Raw genomic sequence first — 14,514 nt, 5'->3', positions numbered from 1 at the left:
AAATAACTTATTCAAAGTTTCCTGCAGTACCAAACTCCAACAAACACAGCATTTTTCTAAGGTTAATTTGTACGCTAATGGCAGCCAGTGATACTAAGTTCTTCCCTCCGGTCCATTTTAAGCGATTTTTTTGACCTTTTTTTTGTAGTCCATTATATTTGATTTTTACATATGTCAAGAAGAAATTAACTTCTTCTTTTTAAAGTTGCCCTTGGAGTAAAGAGCCTAGGAGTACGTAGTTTGTTATATTTCCAATGAGCAAATTAAGGTTAATATAGTCAATTTTATTATTAATTAATGCTAAAAGGTGAATTCCTTACTCCCTCCGGTCCACAATAAGTGACCATTTTGCTTTTTTATTTTGGTCCAAGATAAGTGTCCATTTATATAATCAAGACAAAATTCAATTTGTTTTTACAAAATTACCCTTAAGTACATATCCCTAAAAAAGTTTTCTTACTCCTCACATTAAATATTTAATTAAGGGTAGTTTAATCATACTAAGTACATATCTCTATCTTTTTCTTGAGAAATATACATGGCAGGTCACTTTTTAAAAAATATTTAAGAAAATGTTAGCAATCTTTATTTATTACATAAAGGGAATATTTTTTTACATTTAGAGCATATCATAAAAATAACCAAATAATTAATTACCATAGCAAAAGGCACAAATCATGGGATCTGTGCAATTTCACGTTCTCTCTCATCGTAAAAGAAATCAGATGCACTCTCTCTTCATAGTATCTTCTTCTAGCATCTTCACTCAATCTATCAAAATATACACTAAATTAGGCATGAATATTTCTCTCAATCTATCCACAATAGTAAATCACGGAGACTTTCTGCCTTTTGCCGTGAAATTTGGAATTTTTTCATGGTACCATAATATGAATGTTCGGAATTCGCCCAGTTGTTCAGAAAAATCACGGAGATTTTGCTCAATTATTCCAAAAATTCACAAAGATTTCGCTCCACTCTTCTTATCCATTCGCTCAATTGTTTGAGATTTCGCTTAATTTTGAAGAATATTTCATGGAGATTTCGTCCATGATTTCATCCATTTGCTCAATCAATCCCTCCAAATAACATCCACAATCCGTAAAAATGGTATGTATATATATTTGAGTTATATATCTATTTTGTATTATTTCTGTTAGGCTTTCCAACTGTTTTTCCATAAAATCTGCAACAATGGCAAGGTTAAAACAAGAACTGAAGACAGAATCGAAGAACAATTGGGGTAGTTGTTCGAAAATGAATGTATCGGCTGTAAAGGCTATTAGGGATACCTACTCTGATTCTACATCAGACAGTGATGAGAATGTCATACCTCTTACTCATCCTACTTTTGAGTTGTTGCAAGATACTCCTGCAAGGAATGCGAACCAGAGGCGGCTGAACCAGAGGCGGTTGCGAACAGAGTGTTCATTTGAGAAAATTATTGAGAGGCGGGAGGATTGTGTGCCAAATTTCACTCCAAAAAATTTTAATCGAGTTGCAAAAGAAAATGTTGTTGTATTGGATACAAAGAAGCATAAAAGGATAAGAAAGTTTAAGGAGAAAAAATTGGAAAAAGATGTAGATGATGTATTTGAGGATATACTATCTGATTCTCTGAAGCACAACAAAAGGAGAAAGGTCGATGAAGCTAGAGAACAAACACCGAATCTTAAGGTATTGTATGTTTGTATTAACTTTTGATTAAACATTATTTATACTTGTTATATTTATCAAATTTATTTCCAGTAGATTCGCGTAGTTCACAACCATAGAGAGTAATCAGATATTGGCATATAGATTTATTTCATGTATACTTTATACATGAATTATAATATTTATAAATTTCACCCTCAATAATCAAATTATTTTTATGGTATAACAGCTTTATCTACATTTCATATGAGTGCAGATAAATGATACACTAAAAAAAATTTGTATAACAGCTTTACATGTATTTCACATGACTACAGACTTAGAAACCTTCATAATAAACCCAATTTAAATACTAATTTGGGATACAAGCCTATATGCATAGCTTAGTGAATTTCACGTTGGATATCCATTTGTTTTGCCTCTAATTTGGTGTAATAGTTTCTCTAATATATATCTGTTTAAGCTATGAAACACTTATATGCTTATTAAATCAATAATTTTATATTATTATTGAATGCAGGTTTGGGATTTTTATTTCAAACCACAAGATCATTATAAATTGAAGATTGGTGCCACCAGTAATATTTGCATTGTTCAAACATTGATGAAACATCTGAATTCGAGACAATTTGCAAGGTTCAGAGAAACTTGTTTTGGATACTTCCTTGATTTGCCAATAGTAGGTATGCAACCTCGTTTGATTCACTCTCTATTGTTGAGGGAGGTTGTTCATCATAATGGAGATGAACTGTGGCTCTCCTTGAATGGTTGTAAAATACGTTTTGGTATTGGTGAGTTTGCACTCGTTACCGGTCTTAAATGTACCGGTGTAGCCCATAAACGTTATGATGACAACAAAAGTTGTGGCTTGATTGATCGTTGTTTTCAAGGAATTAAGAAGCTTAATAGTCAAGCTATAATCGATTGTTTTGAAGGAAAGAGATGGTCATCTGATCATGATGCAGTGAAGATTGCTGTGTTGTACTTCATACATTCTTTTTTATTTTCATCACTTCCTGATAGTCCCGTCTCAATTGGTCATTTTGAATTGGTTGAGTCCGGTGAATTCGAGAATTACCCATGGGGTAAATTGGTTTTTAACGATACATATAGCTCGTTGAGAAAAGCTTTTCGAGGGAAGAGATCAAAAAAATATTCTAGGTTATATGGATTTCCATTGTCATTCCAAATATGGTTTTATGAATGCTGTCCTCGAGCTAAGGATCAGATAGCTGTGTATGTTCAGCATAGATTCCTCGCATACTTAGCTGGAAAGTGATTAGTAATCCTACTTCAAGTGAAGCGTCAAAGTTACTTTCTGACAAAAAGGTAACTTTGAGTGATACTGCTTTCATGTTGTCACACCTCCTTTTTCGCTACACCCGCGAGGGCGTAAGGAGTTTTTTCACTTAAAGGACAATCAGAACGGGATTTGTTATTAAAATTCAGAGTCACCACTTGGGAGATTTATGGTGTCCCAAGTCACCGGTTGAATCCCGAACCGAGGAAATTATGACTCTATTAACAGTCCGCGAACCAGAAATCCGAGTAAGGAATTCTGTTAACCCGGGAGAAGGTGTTAGGCATTCCCGGATTCCGTGGTTCTAGCACGGTCGCTCAACTGTTGTAATGGATTTTATCTGATTTCAGAACATGTTCTAACTTATGTGCCTTTTATTAGTAAACCGCTTTTATTGTTATTTTTAATAAGAATTGCAACGTCGTGAAAACGCGTCTCGAACCACGTCGCACCAGTGCACCCGTGATTGTCAACACATTTCAACTTCGTTGAGATTTGGATTTGGGTCACATAAATGTGCACCCACATTTAGGAAGGTAATATTATTAAAATACGCGCCTAAAGCAACTACGAGTTTATTATCTTTGCGGGAGGCCATGGAAATTCGCTAAATGGCACGCCCCGAATTCTAAATATTTTTATATAGCATTTATTGAGGGCCCCGCAATTTGTAGTTTTATTCGGCGAGGCACGTCTCCTTTTTATTATTAGAAGGTCAACCTAAAGCAAACTAAAATTTTTTATTTTATTATTTGTCTCTAAAAGGCCAATTAATTCGCAAATATAAATTCGAGCCTCGAATTCAAGTCCGAATTCAAATAAAAGGGAAAACCCTTTTAGCTTGAACCCGCTACCTGATTCAAAATTCAATTTTATGTTTGCCAATTAATTTCCATATACCTATGTAATTTTAATGACTTTTGATAATTTTCAACAATTTAAACAAAGGAAAAATGATACTCAAGGCAAATATTATAAAAAAAATGCTCTCCAGAATTTCAGCAACAAGTACACACACACTAGACCATATTTCTAATAACTCCAAATTGGGCCTAGGGGTGGCCCAAAGCAAATAGATTAAATCAGGCCACATTTGAAGGGATGGATGATCGAATCCCCACGGGTGTGTCTGCAACCTAAGCTCACGCAGACAGTCCAGTTGCTAGCCTAAGATCAAGCCCCCCTATACTCTAATTGTTTTGTTCAATTGTTACTGGGAATTTTAATTAACAACCAATCCCATTCATCATGTGAAATAGCCTATTGGAATACCTGTTTATAACTAATACTCTCAACTTACAAATTTGGACATTCTGAAAATTAATTTACTAGATTTGACCATTGAATTTACAATCACAGTCTAATAATAATTAACTACTAAAAACTTTTATCAATTTTTACTTTGTGCTAATAACTACAACATCAGATAAGCATTCCCTATAATGAACCATACTACAAATGATGCAATACTACAGCCTTCAAGTTCAAATGATAACAGTCTAAGTGGTTTTTAAAAATGCTATTCACAGTCCACGAGCAGAACTAACAGTCAAATGATATTCAACAATGTAATGGTGAATACAAGGCAAAATTGCACATAAACAAGCATGTCTAATATCTAATTAATTGTTGACACATTAGATCCAACATGATGTGATTTCCAGAAGCAGGATAATGAATACTTTATAGCTTTTCTCCTTCAATTACATCAGATCATAATTGAAATCGTGTACCTGGAATTTATCAAAAGGAGAAGGAAAATTGAGGTCAGCTTTGAGCAATAGCACAACAGCAGTGAAATTACAGCAGCAACAAGGATGATTTTGAATCAAAATTTCTTCAGCAATAACCCAGCATCATAGCACAGCAACACAACACTCAATTTGATCCAAAATTGACTCAATTAAACTCAAAAACCCACTTGAAATCAACTCTAATGAACCTTTGAAACTTCAGCTGACAGCAATTAAGCTAAAAGATGTAATTCACTCCTAAAATGGAAATTAAGCTAAGGTCTTTAANGCTAGGAAAGTGATCAGTAATCCTACTTCAAGTGAAGCGTACAAGTTACTTCTGAACAAAAGGTTAACTTTGAGTGATACTGCTTTCATGTTAATAAACATTAAACATTTGTATATTCGTTAAAATGTTAATCTACATTACTTCTTAGTTGAAGGTGAGGAATATTTTCCCAACTACACTTGAGAAATCAAGTATGGATGTCCTTGAGAAACATATGGTATAAGGGAAGGAATGTGCATCGTATCTGACAGGCATGAAAGCATTTTGAAGGCAACATCAGTTGTGTATCCTGAAGTGCATAATGTCTTTCAAAGAAAGATGCATATTTCTTGATGGAAGAACCATATGATTACTGGGTACTGGAAATAATGTCTTTCAAAGAAAGATGCATATTTCTTTATGACTCAAAGGAAGATGCATCTCACAAATCCAGAATTCGCAAAGTAGTAGACGCATATGCTGTTATTATCCCATACTTTTTGTGCGCTCTTGGTTTTTATGGCAAAAGGAATGATATCGAATTGAATAAGGGATCATACAAGGATAAGACAAAGGAAGAACCATTTGATGTTGTTATGATTGATGGTTTGCCGGTGCAGCAAGACGCGTAAGTCATATGATTAATATATTTGTATATTATACTTTTAGAGTACAACATAATTTTTTAGTGTGCAATAAGTTTTTTTAAAGAAAATATTTGGTATGCTTAAAATGCAGCGAATCAGGTGTGCTTGTGGCGATGTTTGCGGAGTCCTTCATATGTGGTCAAAGTGTGATAAAAAATATGTGTGATATAACTGCTCAACGCATAAGATTCGCATCGTTATTGTGGAGTTACGGAAGAATGAAGCAAGAACAGCTAGTCGTCAGCGAAGCAGAAGTCCCGATGAAAATTAAATAAAAGGGTCGTGCGGATATGAATAATTAGTAGCTTTACTACCTCATGTAGTACTGCTTTAGTTTTTTTCAGATGCATTTCATATAATGTTTTCTTTTACTCAACAAGTGGAGCTGTACTTTGGTTATAACTATCTTTAAGTATTACGTTTTGAGAAGTTGAATAATGTACTAGTGCAATATGCTGTCAAGATATGAATGGAATTTATGTTTTATTCATATAACAGATTACTAATTGCAGAAGAATATGATACTTTCATGATGTCTTTTTACTTGTGTTAGCAGCTTTGTATCCTTGATGAAATATAGATTTGTATTGTGCTAGTGTTATAGCACTTCCCAACCATTAGACTAATCACTTATTGGTATCTAAAGTATATGTTAATACATGGTATTGGATAAATTGTGATAACTCTGTCTACCAACAAAGCAAAAGGTATGGTAATATAGATTTCTTCCACGTATAATTATGTATGATGTATAACATGTATATATTGTACACTTAATAAGGAGTGTTTTTTAAAGGTGTAAATTTTTCAAATATTTCACAGATCTATGGATAAATTATACCCTCAATAACATGTTGTAACTAAACCAAATTTCACCTGATTGCAGATTTTGCAAATCTTCATACTAAACCAAAAAGAAGCCTATATATGAAAAAGAATTTTCAAACATACATTAGTATGAGCTTTTTTGAAGTAAATCAGTGAAATTATACCGTATAGAATCGTTAATCTACGACAGCATCACTTTAACAGAAGTCAGTTAAAAAAATTTTTGCCAACATATAAGCTGTTTCTTCACTCTATTACCTCTGTTGCATATAAATATACCAAAAACAAGCCTATATATATGTAGTATTGATGGAACACTCTGTTACATCTGTTCCATGTGTACACCTTCTAGCTTGTATTGTCCCACAAACCTACGATTCACATTACCATATTAAACATTAACAACCTCGGATTCCCAATCACTGTACATTCTGCATTTGAAATTTTTTTCCCTTTAACTTGTTAGCAAATGTATCTTACTTCCCATATACTAGTGCCTCCAATGGAAGATCAGTCACTCAAAAGCAATTAAGGGCAAAATTATCTCACACTCATATTCCACTGTAATCCCATGGCAGCTCATGCCACTCAATATTGATACTACAGTCGAAAATATATCAACATATAAACGAGAATTATTGATACATAGAAGTCAATATCTATAACTATGTATGAACGAGAATTATTGATACAGAGAAGTCAATATCTAGAACTATAAAATACTGATATGGATAAAATTGAACCATGTGTTTGTGCCGTCAAATTTAGTCATTGCCATCTATTTTTATTTTTGCACAAGGGCAATATTCAATCAACTGATAGAAGACATAAGAAGTAAATATGGAAATAGCAACATTTATATTATCCCAATCGATCTGTCATAATACATAATGCATTTTTTTTTATTATACTATTGTTTAAGCTTGAACAAAGCTTCTCCTTAGAGATATCACTAGCAGACTAGCATAAGAGCTAAACACATTTTTTTGGAGGATTCCTGCAGGTTTTTCTGTTGTGACCTTGTTGTCCACACAAATCAGATGTAATGTTACACCTTTTTTCCTGGAACTCACCGGCACCTTTGATTCTCGACTTCTTTGGCCTGCCAGGTTTAACTCTTACATTTGGTGGCTTAACCGCATCCCCTAAGACATATTCAAGAATTTCCCATTGACTTTCGTCAGGAATTGGATAAACCGGAAATTCATAGGTCTTCATTTGATGGAGTAACCTACATTATACCAAATAATACCAAACCAGTTTTCAGCACACATTCAACAAGGGCATTATAAGAATGGCGCATCAATCATCAAAAACAGAGAGCAGTAGTAATTGATTCCTCAAAAACCAAGATCAGCATATACTTTCTAGCATCTGAAACTCAAAGATAGCTGATGGCTCCATACAAGTATTTCAATGACTCCAAAATATATCTCGAAGGAGTTTCACACTATAAGCATGTATACCAGTGAATGGTGGACATATGAACAAAGCAGAAAATTTTCAAATATCTCAAAAATATTCTTTCATAAGAGGGCAACAGATAGGATAAGACTTTCTAATTCATATCCAGAAAACTAAACAAGCACTGCTGCTTTGTTCGATGCTTAAGATAATCCATATTTCACTGTATAAGTTGTATACCAATGATTTCATTATATGCGGTATACATAGTATATTATATTCAATCAAATATATAATAACATTTTTTACATTACACTCTAATATCAGTATATATTCTAACTTTATACCTTATATGTCAATTTAACTTACCGGCATGCTTCTTGACGCAATGATTTTTTCCCTTAGCAATATTTCATACTTTGTGCTAAGTGTTGTACCAGTTGCCAGTGCTCCGTTTCTGTTTGTGTTATTCCAAGCTGCAACCAGCTTCATCAAGTAGTCAAGCAGATCGTAGATAGGCAAATCCCTCGCCGCCTTATTCGCTGAATTCATGGATTCCGCAATATTTGATGTCATCACCATGGACCTATTAACCGTTGAATGCGCTACCGACCACCTATCATATCCAATGTCAAATAAGTATTCTTTAACTCTCCCATCAAGATTACGTATTTCTGACATGTATTGGTTGAATTCCTCAATTGTGTATGCTTTAGCCATAGCAAAAAATAAGGGCCTTATTTTCTTTTGGCTCTTCTTGAACCTCAACTTTATGTTGTTCCATAGATGGAATATGCATACACAATGAGGCACTTCAGGATACACAACTGATGTTGCCTTCAAAATGCTTTCATGCCTGTCAGATACGATGCACATTCCTTCCCTTATACCATATGTTTCTCGCAAATTCCGGAAGAACCACTCCCATGATGCATCATTCTCCGAATTAACCACAGCATACGCGAGCGGAAATATTTTACCTTATTGAACATCACAAAATTAACTTTATTTAAAACGTAAATTATACAACATATCAAATACGATAAAGAATATTTGTTCGATAAAAACGAGGATATGATAAATTATACATGATTTATACTAAACTACATGTTGAAGCTGTGATACCATCAAAATATTCAGGTTATTTAGGGTATAATTTATACACAGTTATACATCACGTGTAATTATACTTGAAATAATTTCTACCTATGAATGTTTACATCAACTCACCTGCTGCATCTTGTGTGCAAGTCGTTAGTAAGGTCCCTCTGTATGTTGATTTTAGAAAGCTACCATCGACAACAACATTAGGCATGCAATACTCCCATCCTTTAATTGATGAGAAAAGTGCTACATATACATATAAGAAGCACCCGTCATCTGACCTTTCCAACCTTGTCACTGACCCAGGATTTGTATGCATTAACATATTCAAAAACCTTGGCAGCTTATTATACGAATCGCTTGGTTTGCCTCTCAACATTTCAAAAGCTTTTTCCCTCGACCTCCATGCTTTCATATAGTTCAAATCAACTCCATAATCCCTCTTGAGGTCACGTTGTATTTCTGCTGGAGTATACTCCAACTTTGGATCATCTAACTTGTTCATTATCAAACTTCCAACGAGATCAGAGGTAGCCTGCCGCTGTGAAAATAATCTGGAATTATTTCCACATGTGTGAACTTTTTCAAACTTTCTCACCTTAAATATATTCGAGGTGTTTAGGCTTGATGCTTTAAGATTCCATGAGCATTGATCATCCACACATACAAGATAATACCTGCAGTATAAATATATTCGAAAAGATTATATTCGAAAACATTACCACTATTATTTTTAAATTACAACTTACAAAGCATATCCTACAATTGTATATAATCATTCGTTAACTTTACAAGTACCTTGTTTTATTTGAACGATCAACCTTGAACTGGAACTTCTCTCGGATTGCAAGATGTTTCATAACGTTTTGCAGTATATCCTTGTTTTTGTACAGTTGCCCTTCATTAACCTCTTGATGTGTACTGATTCCGATTATACACTCTTCATCGATCTACATAACATCATAGTCCTCTTTGTTTCCGGAATTAATACATTCAACCGTTTCCAGATTGTCAACCATTGACAAATTCTGAAAAAGATTGGAGTTTGCCTTGTTAACAACTGGATTCGCGCATGTACCATCGTTATCCTGCTTTTTAAATGTTATACACAATGGATAATCAGTGAAAGATAAATTTTTGCTTTTCAACTCCATGTACAAGCCCAAACTCCTGTTGTCGTATATTTTCATCGGTGGAAAATTCTCTTTCACGGAATATCCAATATCCATCGTATCAGCTTGTGCGTCGACTCCAAGTATCTTTGATATCTCCGAACGAATCGATTTAAAATCCCATTCCATACTGATCACCACCCCATCGACGCTAAAATTCTTAAACCTGTGTTGCATATCCCATTGACCGCTATGTTGAACCAAAATTGTGATTCTGTTATCCATGGCAGAAGAAGTATACATGATCTTTCTGTTGTTTGCTTCGAATTATATGGTTCCCATCTCTTTATATATTACTATATTGGCATATGGAATAATTGGAATGCGTCAGTTACGTCTAAGAAGATTGGCAGACAGTAATAACTAATTTTCTTAATTAAGTAGAAGTATGTAACTAAAATCGTTTAAGAATATAAAGCAGAAGCGTGATTGAATTTATCATGTTTAAGGGGTTTTGGCTAGGAATATAAATATTTTCTTGCCTTATGTGTAAAAGACATAATGCTGCTATATGTCCGCAAATATTCCTACAATTTTGCCTAGTTATGTTTTTTCCTCCCCTATTAGAGGTCGTTTGGTTGCAGTATTGGAGCAATTAATCCCACATAAAATTTCGCATAAGAAAAAACTAACCACCGTATAATTAATGCAATATCTGATTGGCGGTATTAACAGTACTCGTATTAAGTTATACAAGAAATTTATGTACTATTTTGTGGGGGATAGAAAGTAAATAAAATATGTGAATTAACGGGAATTAAACTATTTAAAGGCAAGGATGCTCTTGTCAAGTAAGTAATCTCCGCCAGAGGCGAACCTAGAATTTTCAAGCGACGGGGCACATTATTCTACTCAACCAGTGCCCGTAAAGGCTTTTAATGTTTAGGGTGTCGACTGTTTTAAATTAATTATTTTCAAAGTATACACTTATACATATACAGGGTTTTGGCCGAAGTTTATGGGGTCGGATAACCCCTCACCATTACACATGATCTGCCTCTGATCACGGTGTATGTGCATAACTATAATAACTATGCCTCGATCCAAACAAATGTATCCCCTTAGAAAACCATCTTAATATTGGCATAATAAAGATTAGAATGTATAAAGTTTTCTTTTCTTGGTATTATATGCGCACTTGGTGGGTTGGGTGCGTATAAAACAAGTAATATTAGAGCATCTTTAATTTGTTTGGTCAATTGGGAAAGTATATACGGTCTAATTAATTAAGCATTTTAATCTTGGGAAAACCTAGCGAGAGAAGATTCTGCATGACTTTTTTCGTGTCAATTTCAGGTTTAAACAATTAATACGACCAAAAAAACGCGTAATTAAGTTGTCATTAGGTGAATTTCAACTTCTGATGAATTGTCTCAATGCTAAAATTCCTTACACTTGCATTCTAGATTGCAAATGGAGACGACTAAGACTGTTATTGCCTTTAATTACTATATTGTAACTTGTAAATATTCAATTAGTTTTACATTTAAGTTCTCTAAAAGTCATTAATTCAATCTTTTCTTTCTAACTTAGGCAGTTGACACTTATATGGCCCTCATGCATGCAATACAAGGTCAACGTATATAGGGAGATTTCTCAGTTATGTTTTAATCTTTTATTTTTGTTCTCCCATCCCAAAAAAAAAAATGAAGGTAGAGTAGCCTAAGAAGTACTGGGGTGAGGTGATTATGCAGGACATGGCCCTCGATAGGAGGGTGTGGAGGTCGGGGACTAGGGTTGTAGGTGTTGGACTTTAAGCCATTGGGCTTTAAAGTAGAAGAAGTGTGAATTGGAAATGGAGGGAAATAAAATGGAGGGAAATTGAAAATTTGAAGAAGTGAACTTTTGTCTTGCACTTTGTCCCTAATTGGTGAGGGACAACCACATTTGTGTGCTTATATATAGAATCACTTCTTAAAGCTCTTAAAAGGAGTTGAAGAGAATGAACCCTCGCGCCGTCGTCGTCGCTCGCTCGGCTCGGCTTCGGCTTCGGCTTCGGCTTTGGCTTTGGATTTGGATTTGGATTTGTCAAATGATCGATCGATAAGATTATTTTTGGACAATATTTATTTAATTATTTAATAATTAATTAAATGCCAAATCACTGATGAAAATACTCCAGAACCCTGCTGAAGGTTCAGAGGACCTCTCAGGCCGCGGTTCTGCCGCGACCGCGGTAGAACCGCGGCAGGCAGGTTCAGAAAGCCTCTCTGACCGCGGTTCTGCCGCGACCGCGGTAGAACCGCGGCAGGCAGCGTATTCTTCTGAAAAGGCACCTTTTCCAGACACCTCTTCTGATAATTGCCTATAAATTCTGAGGGAAGGCTCCATTTTCTACACACGAAAAACACTCCAGAACTTCTTTTTTTTTGAATATACTGCATCCTAATTCGCAATCTCTCTCTCTCAAATTCGTAAGTGTGATTTTGCTCCATTCTTTAAGTTTGTTGGTATCCTGCAGTTTGTATTGCCACTGTTGCAGGAAGGTTTTTTCCGTTTTATCCTGGGAGGATTTAATCCATTACCTTGGCAACGTGTGAGGGGGTTAAAATTACTTAAGGACACACAAGCAAATTGTGGACTCGGAATATTTCTTAAACTCTGCTTTTTCAGTTTCTTTTATTTTTCTAACAGTTTTTTTTCTGATTTTGTGTTTTAACACAGTAGCGATCACAAGCTTAAGGAATTTATAAACTAACGTTTCTGTGTTGAAACATATATTAAACTGTTATTCATATTTTGTATACTGTTTTGGAGACTAAAGCCTTCGTGCTTTCTACTCCAATAATTGTTCTGTCCAGTTTAAAGTATATAAAAACTTTACCGGAATAAAAACGTATGGGCTGTCCGGTTTAAAGTATATAAAAACTTTACCGGAATAATAAACGTACGAGTTTGAAGTATATAAAAAATTCACCATTGTTACGTGTTGTATGTTTGGTTTGGTATTCAGTTTGAAGATATCAAAACTTCACTGATTTAACCAAGTTCTGTTTTGTTTCCAACTTTACAGAAAAAAAATGACGAATGAAAACCAAACTAATGGAAATGTTGCGGGAACGGGTGCTACTGTTAAAAATGTGGCTGCCTCGTCAAGCCGTTCAACTCCTGCTCATGTTATGGCACCAGCAGAAAAACCCGGAAAGATTTCCGGAATAAAGAAGGCTTCTGGACCAAAGAATTACCCAAGCAAGAAAAAGTTCAAGGGTAATTGCCACAACTGTGAAAAATCTGGGCATAAGGTCGTGGATTGTCGTGCACCAAAGAATGATGTACAAAAGAAAAAGAAGAAGAAAAATCAAGCAAACATGGTTGAAAATGTTGAAGACATGGAGGACTTGTGTGTCATATTGTCTGAATGCAACTTGGTAGGAAATCCTAAAGAATGGTGGATAGATTCTGGAGCCACCCACCATGTTTGTGCTAACAAGGAGTTATTTTCTTTTTATGCCCCCGCAGGACCCGACAAGACAATTTTCATGGGAAATTCGTCTACAGCCAAAATTGAAGGAGTTGGCAAGATTGCGTTGAAGATGACGTCGGGAAAAATAGTGACTCTAAACCAACTCCATGTTCCAGAAATTTGCAAGAATCTTGTGTCGACTTCACTTCTTGTCAAGAATGGATTCAAATGTAGTTTTGTTTCCAATAGTGTTGTACTAAGTAAGAATGATATGTATGTAGGAAAAGGTTACCTGAATGAGGGCCTTTTTAAGCTAAATGTAATAGCACTTCCTATCAATAAAGTGAATGCTTCTTCTTACTTGCTTGAGTCAAACACTTTATGACATTCGCGTTTAGGTCACGTAAACTTCAAAACATTATGAAAGATGATAAATCTATAAGTATTGCCAAAATTTGATTGCATTAATTCCAAATGTCAAATATGTGTGGAATCAAAGTATGCTAAGCATCCTTATAAGTCCGTTGAAAGGAATTCAAGTCCTTTAGACTAAATTCACACAGATATTTGCGACATGAAGTCAACACCATCTCGTGGTGGGAAAAAGTATTTTATTACTTTTATTGACGATAGCACGAGATACTGCTATGGTTATTTACTTAATAGTAAAGATGAGGCAATTGATGCTTTCAAGCAATACAAGAGTGAAGTTGAAACGCAACTAAATAAAAAGATCAAAATGATAAGAAGTGATAGGGGTGGCGAATATGAATCTCCTTTTGAAGAAATATGTTTGGAAAATGGCATTATTCACCAAACAACTGCCCCTTACTCTCCACAATCTAATGGAATTGCGGAGAGGAAGAATCGAACGTTGAAGGAGATGATGAATGCATTGCTAATAAGTTCTGGCTTACCACAGAACTTGTGGGGGGAAGCTATACTTACAGCTAACCGAATAATCAACCGTGTACCTCATAGTAAAACACAGTCCATTCC

General features: G+C 34.8%; 1 protein-coding gene across 1 annotated transcript; it reads right to left on the bottom strand.

Annotated features, from left to right (window-relative positions):
* LOC109234773 lies at positions 6,947-10,355 on the bottom strand. Its single transcript, XM_019400834.1, has 6 exons — positions 9,939-10,355; positions 9,739-9,890; positions 9,067-9,617; positions 8,255-8,816; positions 7,506-7,663; positions 6,947-7,032 (listed from the first exon to the last, which is right to left on the bottom strand). The coding sequence occupies exons 1-6, from the start codon at positions 10,353-10,355 to the stop codon at positions 6,947-6,949; spliced, it is 1,926 nt and encodes a 641-aa protein (XP_019256379.1).

Source organism: Nicotiana attenuata, chromosome 11 (assembly GCF_001879085.1).
Source record: "Nicotiana attenuata strain UT chromosome 11, NIATTr2, whole genome shotgun sequence".
NCBI classification, from domain to species: Eukaryota; Viridiplantae; Streptophyta; class Magnoliopsida; order Solanales; family Solanaceae; genus Nicotiana; species Nicotiana attenuata.
This window is presented reverse-complemented; position numbering and strand designations above follow the sequence as displayed.

Bases quoted from the DNA above. Each gene is read 5' to 3' on its own strand.
- LOC109234773 (XM_019400834.1), bottom strand. From the start codon at position 10,355: ATGTATACTTCTTCTGCCATGGATAACAGAATCACAATTTTGGTTCAA. The intron at 9,891-9,938 runs GTTGAATGTATT...GATGTTATGTAG, and splicing joins TGGTTGACAATCTGGAAACG to ATCGATGAAGAGTGTATAAT. The intron at 7,033-7,505 runs GTGAGTTCCAGG...TTTCGACTGTAG, and splicing joins GTCGAGAATCAAAGGTGCCG to TATCAATATTGAGTGGCATG.